This window comes from Neurospora tetrasperma, assembly GCF_000213175.1.
Source record: "Neurospora tetrasperma FGSC 2508 unplaced genomic scaffold NEUTE1scaffold_6, whole genome shotgun sequence".
NCBI classification, from domain to species: Eukaryota; Fungi; Ascomycota; class Sordariomycetes; order Sordariales; family Sordariaceae; genus Neurospora; species Neurospora tetrasperma.
The window spans coordinates 1713165-1729908 of record NW_009799104.1 but is presented as its reverse complement, the minus strand read 5'-3'; the positions used below and the strand labels follow the sequence as shown (position 1 = coordinate 1729908).

Sequence of the window (16744 nt, the reverse complement as noted above, 5' to 3'; positions counted from 1 at the left end):
AGCGCAATGGAGTGCAATGGGGTCGAAAACGGAGCCCATGATGGAAACGGTCAAGATGCAAGGCGGGCATGTGATCACCACTGAATCTGGATGTTCGGGAACTATCGTGTGCTACTGTACTTGGTTCAAGAGCAATGTAGAGACGTATCTTGGATGAAAGGGGCCCTCACCCTCTGGGTCAACAGACCGCATCAGGTCACGAGAACACAGCATAGCAACAAAAGAGAAGCGGTAAAGAGGTTTATTTTGGACTTCGTTTACAGGCCAATGCATACAAGGCTGAGGCAGTGTAGTACACTACATGGGTTCCAGACCGACAGAACTCTGGAAGTCAAAATTTGCGGGCCACGAGAGAGAACAGCTTCATGGTGATATTAGTATTCATCGTGATTTGTTCCGGTGTTTGGGAATATCGCCAAGGTGTCAATACAAAAAAGTGCCCGAAGAGGTGAAACCTGCCACAAGTTCTCGGATCGCACAGCCAAGAACAACAAAAAGTTGAATGCTACAGAATCGACGACGAGGGCGGAAGTTGGCGGGATCGGCCTTGCATTTGCTTCGACTTTTTCCCGACTTGGTCTGGTTGAAGCACATGAAGATCTAGACCCTGGCCTCCCTTGTTCCGGTTTCTTCCATTGTGTGACATCAGCAGCCCGCTGCGAGTCTCCAGCCCAGCTCCGTTGGGCCGGCTTACTTTTGCTGCACCTTTTCGGCCCCGGTCGCTGACTCCCTTACACTTCTGCCGATCCCCCGACATCCGCCGACTCGGGATCCCGTCCAACTTGATCCTCTACACTACACTAAACCTGTGTGACTGTGACTCCACTTTCAACATCAACCTCACCCACGGTAACACCGCCAAAATTTCACTCGCGAATTCACTCGGTAATTTTCAATGGAAACCATCAGTGTCGCGTGCCTTCCTTCCTTCCTTAAACTCGCTTAAGCAACAGCCTGCATTTCGCCAAATCAGCCGATTATCCAGTAACCACTGCTGGACAATACCCAGCCGAAGAACCATTGAAGGAGAGGCGTCTACAAGCTTTTCAGCCTGCGGGAGAGTTACAGTGGCTTGTTTATGATTTAATATCTCTCCCATCAAACAGAATGAAACGCTTTACGTTCGTCGTGATGAGCCTGATTTCGACGGGCCAGAAAGATCACTGTTGAGTTTGTCTCGACGAATCGGTATCCAAAACATCCAGCCGACCGTTTTTACGATTTCCCACAAGAGGGAGCTGCAGGCCAAGTTACCAACTCCGGCAAGAGATTCTCGTGCTGCTCTCCCGTCTCCCACCTATCCAATCCATATTCGTTGAAGCTCGTGCGTCTGTGAACTTCAAAACCGACCGTGGTTGTCGGGACCTCGCTCGGCGGCTACACCCGCATGATCTGAGCTCAGGCACTGAGCCTTGGACTTCTCTGGGCATCGGGGTATGTACATAAAAGACGGTTGGTCCTCGGCCCCAAGAGGCGAACTTACCCCGGATTGGATCTTACCCTGATCCTAGTCGCTCATTGATGACTTGGCTCGTGCCAGGGGGGGAGAAAACGTGGGTTTGCAAAAGAAGATGAACCGGGACCTGCCCAGCTCCATACTTCTCCCCAGGTTTTCCAACCTACGAAAGCGGATTGGACGGTTTGGAGAACGGACGCCGCCCTGCCGCTCCAGCCTCTTATCCCCTTAGGTTTATTTACCCTCCTGTGGCTAGTCTGCTTTTGCCTCTCTTTCCGTACAAGTGCTCTTTAAACAGCAACCGGCAAGTACATACGTAACAGATGCTTCCCTGACCGGCTCACGGGTCCCGGCCACATACCCTACATCGCCACCGTTCATGCAATGTGTGAGTCCAGTTGTTGATGTTCGTCCACCAGTCAGCTGGCTGCCGAGCCGCCGCTATCCGGGAAAACGTCGATCTTGATGGTGCGTACACTACGTACTTATTATATCTAAGACACTCATCCCTCACTCACCTACACTAACGGATCAGACGGCCAGATGTTAGCCGTGATCCGTGAACCGATGAAACATTCGCACCATGAACATGTTATTCCCGTTTAACACTTTCCCGGTGGTTACCTTGCATTGATCGCTGATCACCACGGAACTCCATTCGCATGAAGTCCGAGATCAACGGGATGATTCTCGTCTTTTTTACTCCGGCGTCCGGTAGAGGTAGTTCCCCACGAGCGACAACACTCTTCAATACCGTATTATCCGTCTATCAACCTGTTCCCTCTAGTCCTCGCTCAAACCAATCACGTACCATAAGTATACACTACCTTTACGGAGACATGTACGGTGACATGGTTTATGGAAGCCGTCTACCACCTACACGTCCGTAGACACACGAACACACCATGTCAACACCTTTTCACACTCTACCCAGATTACTTCATCCATAGGTAGAGGTTACATACCTATCTCATCCCTCTAAATCAATTCGAACCGAGCCAGGCGACGTTAGAGTAGTGTGGAGTACCATAGTAGTCCCGGAATGAGTTGAAATTAAAGAAATGCAAGAGAGTACATGTAAGGTTCAGTAGTAATTGCCTCGGGTAAGTTAAACCTTTATTTTTTTTCCTTTTTTGTCTTTCTTTCCTTTTTTTTTTTTTTTTTTTTTTTTTTTTTTTTTTTTTTTTTTTTTTTTTTTTTTTGGGATGTGTTAGCTCTCTTAACGACGGACTGGATTGGTTCTAGCTGACTGTAAACTGTTCGGGCTTCGTGACCAGAATAGATACATAATAGGTAGGTAACTTTTTAGCATTAAACCACCTATATTTCACCTCCTTTCGTCAGGTATTCCACATGGAATGGTGAATATGACTTCGCTAGGTAGAGGTGCCTAACATCATTCTACATGGATAGAGGTATGGAAGAGGTTGCCCCGTGAGAACACAAGAGGTACATGTAGCAAGCTTGGAAATTTAAAATGTCGCAACTTCCTGGGGAATATATCGTCTTTTGCCAATCCAAGTCAGGTTCGCCATAGCGGGTAGATGTTTGTCGAGATACTGGACTAGTACCCAAATCAAGGGCAACATGCCATCCCATAGTCGGGTTCTCGTAAAAAATCATCGCTTCATTCATCATGATATATATAGCAAGTGTTTTGACTGTCACGTAAGTTCGCTTATCTCTTGTTAAAATCCCGGATGCTTAGCCCTAAAATGATTTTGTACATTCTTGGACATATCGAGTTTTCCCACACCCCCTTCTCGACCATTTAAACTGGTGCTCTTCGTGTCAACGACCCTGCCGCTTCAGTAACTGTAGTCTTAAAGGCAACCGCCACTCTCAGACGATCGACATGGAAGCCCTGTATCTTCCTCAATGCTACCGTGGAGTTATGGGTAGGTAGGTAAAACTCGTGGGTCAGGTCGCTGACAATCTCTGGCCCTCGAGTGGCCATACAATTACAGAACCACAAAGCTTTGCTTGTTCGGATCCATGCCAGGGATCTAAATGACAAAGAGTTTCACTTTTTCTCGCGACGACAACAATATCAACGACGGAGAAACTTCCAAAACTCCCAACCCCCTTCAAAGATGGGGTATAAGCTCCTCAGACAGAGTCACCGGTTTAGTGACGTTACGCGGCTCAGTGTATGGATGAATCCGATCCGGCCCTCCCCCAAACGAAACCACCTCAACTGAATAGTCCAATTCCCTTCACAGGCGAGCCCCTGCTAGCCACATGCATGCATTTTGACCTTTTGACTTTGGCCGCATACCACCAAAACGACATTGTGAGTGCACGGCCACGCACCGAACGGCGGGTCTTACCTCTTTCGCGTAGCAATGATCCAGTTGACCCTACCAATCGGCCACATAAATGTCTTCTTTCCGCTCTTCAGCTCCCACTTCTCGATCTCGGCTGGTCCGCCCTCGGCCCCGCACGTGCGCAGCAGATGGGCCACCTCCTCGGGGGTGCGCGTGCGCAGGGCGCTGACGATGCCGTCGGCCACCAAGACAAAGGGGAGGATGGGGATCAGGTATGTGAACACCAGCGTCCAGGGCGCGTGCCAGACGCAGAGGGCGTAATAGGGCGCCAGTAGCATGATGCCGATGCCGAAGAGAATGGGCGGGAGCATACCGAGCAGGGTGCGGTCCTGCAGCTCAAAGATACCGAAGCCGTCACTGGTCTCGACCGTGTTCTTAAGGATGGCGCGTGCCAGTGGGTCGTCGAAGTGGTGGAAGGCCAGGTTGAAGAGCCGGAATACCTTCTTGCCTTTGTCCTTGTACTGACCGACCAGGTCGGCGGGCGCGTTGGCGGCGTCGACAGGGTCCGCGACGTAGCTGAGGTGTGAACTCTCGGCCGCGGCTTTCTTCCAGTCGGGCACGTGTGGGTGGAGGTCCGTGAGGATGAATTGGACTCCGTCTTTTTCGTTTTGTTGGGAGGAGGGCGGGAGAGTGGCGTTTAGATGGCGCTCGATTGAGGGCGTGGGACCGCCGCCGCCGGCGCAGAAGTCGATGAAGACATGGTCGAATACGGCTTGGCCGAGCGTGTCGGAGAGAAGGTTGGCAACAGTTTGGGCGGGGGATTGAGCTTGAAGGAATGGAATCTGTTGCGCGAAAGGCGGTAAATGTGTTAGTTACAATACTAGAACGAGAAGAGGAAGGGGGTTGTGTTTACGTGGGTTGTCCAAGCTATTGTCAGAGCTGCTTGGACTTTTGACCGAAGCCACGGTGGGAACCTTGATGGCGGCCCAAAATGTCAGTTGTTGTGGCGCTCTTTAACGTAGTTGCCAGAACTTACCATGGCTGGTCATCGATCTCAAACAGATGCATCCGGGGGAGTAGAGGCGCCATCGTGTCTTGTGTGGTCTCTATTGGGCTGCAGTCAAAGTTTATTGTCTAGAGTAATATTGGTGCTCAAAATATCGCGAGGAAGAAGGGCATTGTTGGCCAGATACAAAGGTTGCAAGTTTCGGGGGCGATTATCGATAACAGCTAGAGCATCAGCCCAAGCACGTCCACGCATGCAGATGACCCAACGACACGACAAAGTTGAGACGATGCGGAGAGCAGACTCCACATCAACGGAAGCGCTGCAAGAGCAACTGCAACTGAAGTGGGAGCTTCCGTCTCTAGTGCATTGTATGCTGTATGTATGGACTCACAAAAAACCCCAGTACAACTGAAAATAACGCCTGTATTTCCTCCCATTTTGGCTGGTCATTTCCGATGAATCTGGCAGCTTTGTCGCGACGTGCCAGTCCAGCGCATGTGAAAGGGCGATCGAGTTGATGATGTCAATGATCTCCGGGAAACCTTATTCCAAGCTCAAATGGCGTGCATAGGATACCCTCGTCTCTCGATCCGCGTGCGCAGGTACCAGGCTGACTTGGTAGAGGCACAGTGTATTTGTGCTCTTCTCAGTTAGCACCTTGCGATTTCCAGCTTGATACAACCAAACAGTTTGGAGGCTTGCGCAGTGAAAACGTGATGATGATAGATGTGGTAGTGTTTTGAGGATGTGACAATCTCCTTCATCGTGTGGAATACGTAACGGGCCCTAATACACGGATGATTTCAAACAGGAGTTGTTTGAGGAAGGGATAGCTCACAGCCATGGTGGGATTGGGGGCAGAGAAAACATTAACAGATATCCACCAAAAGTTGGACACAACTCAGATACTTGACTAACACTCACTATCAACGCCCCCCAAGCACTGTTTCCTTAGCCGGTGAGAGCCATTCCTTGCACGATCTGGTACGACTGCGGGGCAAGCCGCTATCGAGCTTCAGCTGGGATGAATGCATTGAATCATTCATTGTTTTCGGGACGCTGCAATCGCCTGCAAGGGTTCACAGTTTGGACTTTTCTTGATCTTACGACTTTGCGGCCTGGTGGTCTTTCCTTTTACTTACCCATCAAGGCAACCCCGACCTCTTTCTTTGCTGCTTCCCAAGTTCTCTTCGCATATTGTTGTTATTTTCACGAGGAAAAATTTGATTGACTTTGTGGCCATGTACTCTCAACACATCTTGTGAGCGACCAATATTTCAAGTCTAGAAATTGTCACTCGAGCGTGCACATTCGCGACCATTGCAAAAGGCAACTCGTTGCCACGTTTCTTGACGAGTCGCGGTCCAATTGTCCACCTCCTGCTGGTCCATCCTCCAAGAAGAGTTCATGAACCCTGCCTTCGACATCATCACCAGACCTGCCTCCTACCATGGGTATCATTCACGAGAAGGCGCATTACGTCGTTGCTGTCGCCCTCGTTGCCTTCCTTATACGCGCTTTTGTTCTTAGCCAGTGGAACACCATCAAGAAAAATGGCGAGCGTCTAAAGTAATCGGCCTGATCACTTCCCCTGCTCATCTCACAACAAAGTCTAACAGCATTGGCACATAGGAAACCACCCAATACCCTCCCTTTGGTGGGGAATGGCCTCCAGTTTCTCCAATCCAGATGGAAACTGTTCAGCTGGTTTGACGCCTGTCAACGCAAGTTTGGTTACGAGACGGTTGCTATCTCGGTCCCAACCCTGCCTCCTGGAGTGCTCATTCATGACCCTCGTAACCTGGACTACGTGTTCAAGAATGAGGGAATCTTCACCAAGGGCAATTTCGTCAAGGGCCGAACGTGGGATCTCTTCGGCAACGGCATCATCAACGCCGAAGGCGACTTTTGGAAAACTCAGAGGAAAGCAGGCCTAAGCTTTCTCAACACCGCCAACTTGCGAGTTCTCACGGATGTCGCCCTACCCCAATACCTCTCCGAAAGCATTTCCCAGCTCAGGTCAAGCACCAATGGTACCGTGGTCGACCTACAGCATGTCTTTCATGAGATCACCACTAAACTGATGGGCAAGATGGCCTACAATGCAAGTGTTCTTGGTATCTACCGTGCTGAAAAGGATCGTTTGGACTAACAGACACCCAGATGGCAATGCATGCGGACGACGAGTTTACCGTATCCTTTGACTATGCATCGGGCGGCACTGCTGAACGTTTCCAGAATCCCCTGTGGTTCGTAACCGAAATCTTCCTGGGGGCAGAGCTTCGACAGTCGATCGCCGTTGTTAAGGACTTTGGAAAGCGTATTGTTACCAAGGCCGTACAAGACCGCCGAGAAAAGGGTTTCGGAGAGGAAGAGGGAAAGCTTGATCAAATCTCAGGCAGTCTGATCCAGTCCCTCCTCGATGCCATCCAGGACGAGCAAATGGTAGCCGATGCTGCCTTAACCTATCTCTCTGCAGGCAGAGACACAACCGGCCAAGCCTTGACATGGACCTTCTACCTTTTGATGAGGCATCCCAGAGTCGTTGCCAAAATCCGAGAGGAAGCCACGCAGCTGCTGAAAGAAAAGAATGTTACGCTCACCCCGGACCAGTTCGACTCCTCGCTTTTCAACCCTGTCACCATGCCCTACAGTATGGCGGTGTTCTACGAGGTCCTCCGTCTCTATCCGCCCATCCCCTTCGAGATCAGACAATGCAACGAAGACGTTACGCTCCCCGACGGCACCTTTCTGCCCAAGAGCTCCATCTTGGTATGGTGTCTGTGGGCCATGCAGCGATCAAAACTTACTTGGGGTGACGATGCCGACGAATTCAAACCGGAGCGATTCCTGGACGGAAACAAGCTGATATCAAGGAGCCCATCCGAGTTTCCAGTCTTTTATGGCGGACCGAGGACCTGTCTGGGAAGGAAGATGGCGGAAGCCATTGCTGCACAGGTTATCCCAACCATGGCCTGCCTGTTTGACTTTGTCCCTACTAGCGATGAGGAGAGGACAAGCAAGACCAGTTTAACCCTTCCTATGGAGGGCGGCCTACCCGTGACAGTAGAGACTAGGATCGGGGAAGAGCGAGAGAAACTGGCGCGCATACCGGAAATCAGGTTTAGCGAACATTAAAAGCGACTAGATGGCACTCGTATATAGACGGCTTCAGCATTGTTTTATACCATCATGATACCCATGGGCAAGGGCTTCGTTCTCAGCCCGATGTTTCTGCGATCAACGTTAGTCTTGTTACACGAAGATGCAGCTCAATGTGTTATATCCCGGCGGAAGTATACATGTTCTCTCCGCTCATGCTACACCATATCAAGGGCTTTGTTGACATGAATTCGGGACTGATGCTGGCACAACAGGTTTACATGAGTTCATCAGTTGTAACAGCTTGGCGGCATGCAGCTAATGACCAGAACCTTCCTCCTGGAGCTCCACGATGGGATGGGCTCGTGGATGGCATCGCCCCAGGTCTAGCACAAATTGATTCACAACAGAAATTGATCCCCTATCCCAGAACAACCTAACAGCCCCATCCTATCAACAAATTTCCCATACACCCGGTGCGAACCATGACTGGTGCCAAGTGCCGCGACCACAAAGGCGTTAACCAAGCTCGTGTACGGTCTTTTCTCGTGGCGCGTTTCGTCGTAACACAGACCCAACAATCGCCCGCCGGCACGGTAAGCTTACTCCGATTTGGTTGTCAATAACCTTAAATCCTTATCAGTTGATATTGTGAAAACCGAAATGGGGATGGTTTGCAGGTTCTTTCAAAAAGCTGTGCAACTCCGGAACCGGACAGCCGAGAAAAGAAGCAGCCATCGACGGTAGATGTTCCGACTGATAGGTACACACAACTACTACGAGTTAAAAGACACGTTGACAGTTTTCGAGATTCTGGCTGCAGAGCTCGACTGAACAAAATCAGAATTTGACTATTTTGGACTAGGTACCTTGCCATGCATACCGCTCATCTCCAAGCAAGTTCTATCTTTCAAAGGTTCTTCTCCCGAAATGAGTCGAGGCTGAATTACCTCTCCGATCCTCCCAACAAATCTCAGACTGAATACCACCAGTCGTGATGCCAGCCTTTCCGAAGACAACAGGCAGAACCTCTTCCAACCGATGAGCTCATGGATCCCAGGTCTAGATCACATCATGCGGTAAGTCGAAATACGCAGCTCTGTCCTGCTGATCTCAACGGAGGTGGCCCCTTCCTCGTCTATTTTTTTTTCGGTTCTTTTCAGGACGGAAGGAGCACTCATTTGCAAAAGGTCACGAGTACTTCACCAGACGAACTAGAGGAACCTTGACTCTATCTGACTCCCGGTCCACTCTCTCCCTTCAATTGTCCCGCTCCGAGGAAGTCTTCACTGGGACCACTTGCCCTAACCTCTCCGCAGAGGGCCTCTTTGGATCGTTCTTTTTTATCGTCAAGAGGGCCGCGGGGGTTTTACTGTTGTTCAACTTGGGCCAGCCCTCTCCTTCTTCACTCTCTACCAGGTCTAGTTCTTCTCACCTTCTCATCCTTTGCTTAACTCTCAGGGCATCGTGACAACTCTCCCGGTCGTTGTTCAATCTCCCAACACTCAAGTCCAGCAGCACCGAGACCAGGCCAACACCGTCAAAATGGCTATTGTTCAGTCTCTCCTCAACCTGACGAATTACGCCAGTCCGCTCGAGCGGACGGTCGTCCCCTGTATCATGATCGCTTACGCGATTCAGATTGTCGTGGCCATCCCTTCAATCATCTACCAGTCCGACCGCTTCTTTGACGTCTCGGGGTTGTCTACTTTCCTCATCATCAACATTCTGAGCCTCTACCTGCCTGCCATCAGGGCCAAGTATGGCGGGGATAACCTTGAACAAGTTGCGGATGCAGTCAATGAGGGCGTCCAAGCGGTTACCGGAACCCAACCTGGATGGGGAAGCCTCTTTATGGCACCCTTCAAAAGATGCAACATTGTTCAGGACGTCGCTGCTGGCACCCCTCTCGCCGTTGAATACAACTGGAGACAGCTTGCCTTGAGCGGTGCAGTCACTATTTGGGCTGTGAGGTGTAAGTGACCCCCGAACTTCGGATAGTGGCAGGAAACAATGGCTATTTCTTTACCCACCTCGAGAATCCCATCTGCTTTCCTCGAACTTGTCGACGAGGACGGACAGTCAGCTAATACTTCAACGACATCGTAGTGGGAGTCTACCTGTTCCGCCGCATTCTTCGCGAAGGCCACGACCGCCGCTTTAACGAGATCCGGATCAACCCGCGTCGCTACCTCAGGGCCTTCATTGGCCAGGCTACCTGGGTCATCTTTTGCATGCTGCCCGTTATTGCCGTCAACTCAATCCCTTCCGGCGTTCCTTCTATCCATGATGTCAAGCCCACGGACCTCTGGGGGTTTGGATTGTGGGTTATCGGCTTCGTGGTAGAAGTCGTTGCCGATTACCAAAAGAGCAAATGGCAAAAGGGGAAGCGGGATAAGGCTCACGACGAGCAGTTCCTCACCAGCGGCTTGTGGTCCCAGTGGTGCGTTTTTACCCTTTGACTTCCACGCCTATTTCCTGGTACTAATGCAAGTTGGCCATAGCCGATTCCCAAATTACTTGGGGGAGTCGATGCTGTGGATAGGCATCTGTACCGTTACCTTCGGCGTTCTTCTCTTTGACGACGTTCGGGAGGCTCTGGCCGCTGCCGATTCCTTCCCCATGAGTATCCTTTCGGTCATCTTCTTCTGCACAGTCGGCCCTGCGTTCGTGACTCTTTTGATGCTGAAGGTCACGGGCGTGCCGTATGCCGAGAGGAAGTACGACAAGCTGTATGGCTGTGACAAGAAGTACCAGAAGTGGAAAAAGGAGACACCCAAGTTCATCCCTATCTCCCCTAAGTATCGTTAGACTGTGATGCAACGGGCAGCTCATCGGACAGTCCGAGTGGGGTCATGGAGAGATCTATGAGTAAGACCCGGAGTATAGTCAAGCCGAGGTATATTGTGCTTAAGCTGAGAGGTGAAGTATGAATCGTTATGGAAGCTGTGATAAATCAGACTCTATATACAGGGAGGTAGAGTTAGGAGTATTATTCAACTGGAGGAGAGGTCGATTGAGACTGGGAACGTGCAGTGAAGGCCTAATAGCGGAGGTTATGCATACTTAGACCTTTTGGAGCGTCCTTGTAGATAGCTCTCCTCCGATTTACCACATTACCCTCGACAATTAACTACGTTCCTGAGCAATGATTCCATTCCCCGAGGTTCGCCACCTCCTTCGAAGAGATACACAGAGGAAAGACGGCTTCACCGAGTTTCACAAAGTTCACGCCTTGATAAGAATTACGCAAGAGTAGTTCTAGTATTCATGTCTTCTTCTTCTTCTTCTTCATGATCATGCATACATGCCGCCGCATCTGTCATCATCTACTTCATCTGCCGCGTCAAATAATATCATCCACCACTCCAATACTTTTGCCCCCCTCACCATCAAGTTCCACCACCTTTATCCAAAAATCCATACTCAGCTGTGTTTTCCAACACCTTCGGAAACCTCGCTGTCTTTTCCTCCGTAAACCCCAATTCTATGTGTGTGTGTGTGTGTGTGTGTGTGTGTGTGTGTGTGTGTGTCCAACTATATGTTGACAGATCCCATTACAAAACGCTGTTGGTAAGGTGAATAAATGAATTTGCGAGTGAATCGTCAAGCTTTTTGTTTGCCGGAACCCTCGGTAAGAAGTTTAAAAAAAGATGAAGGTGATAATGCAGGTCGGTAGGTAGTTTGTACGAGAAATGCTTTTCCAAGGGCAACAAAAGTAGTCCCTTTCGACATCCGAGGCTGAGTGGGTGAAATTACGATTGCGAATATCTGGTTGCGACGGATTGTGTGTCCGTAAACCCAAGTCGTCGGCTGGCAATATAAGAAAAGGGGCTTAACGCCTGTTGAAGTTGAGGTATCGGCTCTAGAAGATGGCCACCAACAGTTAGCAAATTGCTCCTCGATTAGATAGTTTTGAAGGGTATAATATGCAAAAACTTACCGCCATAAAAAGAATAATCAAATTGCTCCCAATGAAAGCCAAGAAAATCCCCAAATCCCTCCACCTGTTATCAAAGCTGATCCCCAGTGGCTCATAAAACTGATCGCCCACCTTGTACGCGCAGTATTGACACGCGCTCGTGGCGTTGTTCACCAAGTAACCCGCTCCTCCCCTCTTGAAGAAAGGTTCCATGTACTCCCCACAGGATTGTCCCGCGGGAGCAGTAAAAGATTGCAGCTCGTAATCCTTGCAGATGACGGGCAAGTCGTGCAACTCGGTGACCACCATGCCGCCGATGAGACGAGTGAAAGGGTTCAGCTCGTACAGCCACTTGCGCCAGAACTTGGGCATCTGCGGAGCCGGGATGGTGACGCCGCAGAAGAGGGCAAAGGTGATCATGATGAAGGGGTCGAACTGGCTCGAAATAAAGACTGTCGGGGTCAGAGCGGACAAGCACTGCGCCATGGTAACGGAGAAGACTTCGGTGATGAGCACCATGAAGAACTGATACCCCGCTCTCGAGGATTCCGAGTTCAAGCCGGGCATGTAGTACACAAACACGAAGAAGATGACGGCGCAGAAGATGTTGTAGGGCATTTCGGCGATGACCATGGACGCGGCAAAGGTGAAGGAGTTGTACATCTTTGACGACTGCTCACGGAAGAAGATGGTGCGTTTGATGTGGTACATAACTTCGACTTGGGAGATGACGATGGCGGGAAGGACGGTGACCTGGAAGCAGACGAAGACCTTGTACTGCAAAGATTCGCGCGAGAGGTCGAGGTTGAGGAAGGTCAGACCGGTGATGAGCGCGATCACGGCGTGGGAGAAAACGCGGGTGAATAGGTAGTTGGGCGAGCGCCAGAGGGCGAGGTTGGTCCGGTGCGTGACCACCTTCAGCTGATGCCAAAGAGGGGAAGCGTACTCGCGCTCTAGATCGTGGTTGACCTGCTCACCGGCGCTCTTGCGGGTTTCCTTCATTTGCTGGATGGTGTCCTTCACGTTGGCGAGCTCGGGCGAGTCGGCCCAGATGTCGGCCCAGTCGCGGTCGCCGATGCGCGGGGCGGAGCCGGCGCCGATGGCTTCGAGCATAAACTCGGCTACGTTATCGGTCTCCTTGGGCACAGCACCGTGACGGCTGAGGTAGTCGCTCAACACGCAGGCGTCTTTGCCGATATCTCCAAAGTAGACGCAGCGGCCGCCGGACTTGAGGAGGAGCAGGCGGTCAAAGTTCTCGAACAGGGCGGCGTTGGGCTGGTGGATGGTGCAGAGAATGGCTTGGCCGGCAGCGGCGAGTTTCTTGAGGAAGCGGACGATATTGAAGGCGCTCTGGCTGTCGAGGCCGGAGGTGGGTTCATCCAAGAACAGGAGCAGCTGCGGACGGGCGGCAAGCTCGACACCGATGGTCACTCGCTTTCTTTGTTCAACGGTCAAACCGGCCTCGGGAGAGCCGATAATGGCATCGGCAAAGGTCTCCATTTCTAGAAGGGAGATGATCTCCTCGACGTAGGCGTATTTCTCTTCCCGGGGTGTCTCAAAAGGCTGGCGAAGGTCGGCAGAGAATCGAAGGGCCTCGCGAACGGTCTGCGAGGGGTCGTGAACGTCAAGCTGTTCGGCATAGGATGTGCTACGCTGGAATTCTTTACCAGGCTTGATGCCATCGACTAGGATATCGCCACCAATAACACCAATGTTCTTCCTCGCAGCAAGGACATCCAAAAGGGTAGTCTTTCCGGCTCCCGAAGCGCCCATGAGGGCAGTGAGCTGACCGGGCTTGACGTATCCGAAGACGTTGTTGAGCAGGCGGCGAGTGCCACCGGGGACAGGAACGTCGTAGGTAAGGTTCTCCCAAGTAAGAATGCTCTCCGAGTTGATCTTGAGGTCCGAACCCTCATGCTCCTTCCGGGCCTTGCGGCGGGCATCACGCTTCTCTTGCAGCGCCGCATTGAGTTTCTTACGCTCTTCGTTGGGTCGCTGGAAGACCTTGGCGAGGCTGCCTCCGCCGCTGAAGTTCATGATTTCGCCTAGAACGACGTTCATAATGAGGAAAAAGATGATCAGTGCCAAGACGATACCCCAGTTCCTCCACAGATCGCTGGCATTGTAGGAGAAGCCTTGCGAGATGTAGGCCTTGCCGGAGATGAACTTGGTGCCGGGAGTCGAACCGGGAAGCGTGCAAACCTGGTGGTTAATGTCGGTGTACTCGGGACCAGCAGGAATCAAGGAGTCGTCGGTACAAGTCATATCGATCTTTGAAAACTCATTCTCCATCATCGAGCTGAACGATAGACCCAAGATATTGATCCAGTAGATCCACCTCAGCCAAACCTGTTCCGACTGGTACTGAATCAGATAGCCGGATGTGGTGATAAAGAAGGTGATGGTGACAACGGCAAACTTGATGGCATAATCGAAATCGGGACTCACGCATCCGATAATGCGGAAAAAGAGAGTCATGCCAATGTTGCCGGACAAGATCATGAGGTAGAAGGTGAAAAAGGCGCCAGCACTGCGGAACAGATTTGTCATGAAGTAGACGATGATGGAGAACAACATGATCTGAGACGCAGAGAAAGCCTGATCAACAAAGATTTGAGCGATCCAGAGAGCCGAAGGACGATGGAATGCATAACGCCTATGGCGTTCGACAACACCTCGTCCAAGCATAGTTCCTGCCAACTCCGAGAAGGCCTGGAAAGCGTTGAACAGCAGAGAGATAAACATGAGACCACCCTTGCTGAACGCACTGGCGGAGGTTTGACCGAGATTGAGATAGAGGGTACCGAGGACGATGGCAATCACAATACTCCTCAACCACGAGAGGGCGAGGGCAAGGCGATCCTGCATCTTGAGAACGAACTGGCGCTTCATCAGAGCCCAGACCTGCTGGTGGAATCCAACGGAGTAAGCCGACTTCTTGCCAGCACCCTTCCGCTTTTGTTCCCTGACAGCAATTTGAAAATCCTCGTACTTGTCCTTCTCCTCAACGAGTGATTGCTTGTAATCCGCCATCTCACGTTCCAGTTCCCGAGCAAACTTGGATTCGTTGAATGCCGCCTCCAGGGTCTCCGGGCTGTGTGGTGCGTTCTCTGGAGAACGGCCCTCTTGGTATTCACGCTCGAAGTCGTCGGTACAGCCAGTAACGTAATCGGGTGTGGTCTGTCGTGGGCGTGGAGCAAAGCCCAAGCTCTCAAAGTAACCTCTGGCTTCCGAAGTAGGACCAAAGTAGACTTGGCGTCCCTCGTCAATAACCAAGACCTTGTCAAAGAGCTTGTAGATGTTTTCCGAGGCCTGATACAGCGAAACAAAGGTGGTCGTCTTGTACAGATCCGTCTGGATACGGAGCGCCTTGGCGAAGTCGAGAGCAGTCGAAGCGTCCAAACCGCGGGTGCTGTTGTCCCAGGACAAAACACAGGCGTTGGTGATAAGCATTTCAGCGATGGAAACACGCTTCCTCTCACCACCAGAAACACCACGGACGAAGGGGTTGCCGACGATGGTGTGACGAGTGTGCTCAATGTTGAACATCTTGAGGAGCATAGTGATAACCTTCTCCTTGAAATCCTGCTTTGTGATACCAGGGGGAAGCTTGCCGGGGATCTTGACGTCCAGAGCGAAGGCAAGAGTCTGCTCGACCGTAAGGGTAGGATGGTGCATGTCCTCCTCCATGTTGTAGACGGCCTCACCGCGGTACTGAAGGAACTCTTCAGATGTAAAGGGTCCATAGAGCACATCACCAGTAACCGAAGTGAACCCATCGCGCTGGTTGACAATGTTCTTGAGGAACGTGGTACATCCAGAGCCCGGCTTTCCGAGGACCAGGACCATCTCTCCAGGCTTGCAAACACCTCTGAAGCTGTGCAGCAAGGTCGCCTCGGGCATCTTCTTACCAAGACCCAACATGTTCACAACAGGAGTGACGACGTCGAAGAAGTCGATAAAGGCGTTGGGGAACGTCTTGACGAAGTTAGTGCTACTAGCAATACCCTTCACAGTCAAGCCGTCCCAGTAAACACCGATATGCTTGGGGCGGATGCCGGCTTCCCTTTCTGCCTCCAGATCGCCACGCAGGGCAGCCTCAAGGTCGAATTGCTCCGGCGCACTCTCAGATGAGGTTTCGACGTGCATCTGTCCCTTCTCGGCGTCTCCATGGTGTGTCGACCTATTGGCATGGCTCTGAGTACGACTCGCACGAGACAACTCCCTTCGCAGCTCGCGAAAGTCGTTCTCGGCTTGTTCGACAGAGATGCCGGAGACAGCGCGGCTAAGGCCGTTGGGGTTGTTGCGGCGGGCCTCCTCACGAAGCTCCTCGATGTCCTGGGTCCTTGAGGAGGCACTGGTGGATGGCGGTTCGGTTTGGTTGGGCCCTTCGATGCTGGGCTTCCGCCCAGCGGTGGTTGAGTCCATGTGGACTAATGTAAAGGATGATTTGGTTATTACTGCTGGGTAGAACAGGTTTTAGTTATCCATGTTATATTATAGATATGAGGAAGTTTGACTATTATAGCTTCTGCCTCAGCTGGGAATGGTCAGGAAAGGTTACTCACTAACTGTTTTCGATAACGAAGACTAAGTGGATGATGAGAGAGAAGTAGAAGGGCTGAAAGCCCAAGTCAACGGAAACAAGAGTGATGTGAAGGGGATAGAAGCCTTTCGTCCAGATCAGACGAGCGCAACCACAGGAGGTTGACCAAGGGCTATATGCCACACTCTTCGCCTGTCAAGACGATGACGAAGTGATGCAGAGGAGGGTAGGAACAGTTCACCGGGAAACAAGGAGGGGGGAATCAACGGAATAAATTTGAAAAGGTCTTTTAGAAACGGGTCCAACCCTCCAACGGGTCCCAAAGTTCCATCGAGTTGCTTCGAAGCTGCCATGGACCAGCTAGACCCTTTTCGTGTCCAATGGCACATCCGCCACCATGTCGCCCATGTAGCGGGCAAGGGTTGTTTCTGCTAGTTCGGCG

The 16744-nt window shown here is 51.4% G+C and overlaps 4 protein-coding genes across 4 annotated transcripts; 2 read left to right on the top strand and 2 right to left on the bottom strand.

Moving 5' to 3' along the window:
• Positions 1-3119: 3119 nt before the first annotated feature.
• Positions 3120-4838, bottom strand: NEUTE1DRAFT_148719 (uncharacterized protein; the record flags this gene model as incomplete). Its single annotated transcript, XM_009856037.1, has 3 exons — positions 3120-4565; positions 4637-4697; positions 4760-4838. The coding sequence occupies 3 exons, from the start codon at positions 4810-4812 to the stop codon at positions 3783-3785; spliced, it is 897 nt and encodes a 298-aa protein (XP_009854339.1).
• Positions 4839-5954: 1116 nt separating this feature from the next.
• NEUTE1DRAFT_68965 (uncharacterized protein) lies at positions 5955-8252 on the top strand (the record flags this gene model as incomplete). The annotated part of the gene is made up of 3 exons (XM_009856036.1): positions 5955-6301; positions 6365-6842; positions 6896-8252. The coding sequence occupies 3 exons, from the start codon at positions 6183-6185 to the stop codon at positions 7868-7870; spliced, it is 1572 nt and encodes a 523-aa protein (XP_009854338.1).
• Positions 8253-9379: 1127 nt separating this feature from the next.
• On the top strand, positions 9380-10645 carry NEUTE1DRAFT_148717 (uncharacterized protein; the record flags this gene model as incomplete). Its single annotated transcript, XM_009856035.1, has 3 exons — positions 9380-9809; positions 9944-10277; positions 10339-10645. The coding sequence occupies 3 exons, from the start codon at positions 9380-9382 to the stop codon at positions 10643-10645; spliced, it is 1071 nt and encodes a 356-aa protein (XP_009854337.1).
• Positions 10646-11669: 1024 nt separating this feature from the next.
• Positions 11670-16184, bottom strand: NEUTE1DRAFT_124630 (uncharacterized protein; the record flags this gene model as incomplete). The annotated part of the gene is made up of 2 exons (XM_009856034.1): positions 11670-11699; positions 11778-16184. The coding sequence occupies 2 exons, from the start codon at positions 16182-16184 to the stop codon at positions 11670-11672; spliced, it is 4437 nt and encodes a 1478-aa protein (XP_009854336.1).
• Between the last annotated feature and the right edge of the window lie 560 nt (positions 16185-16744).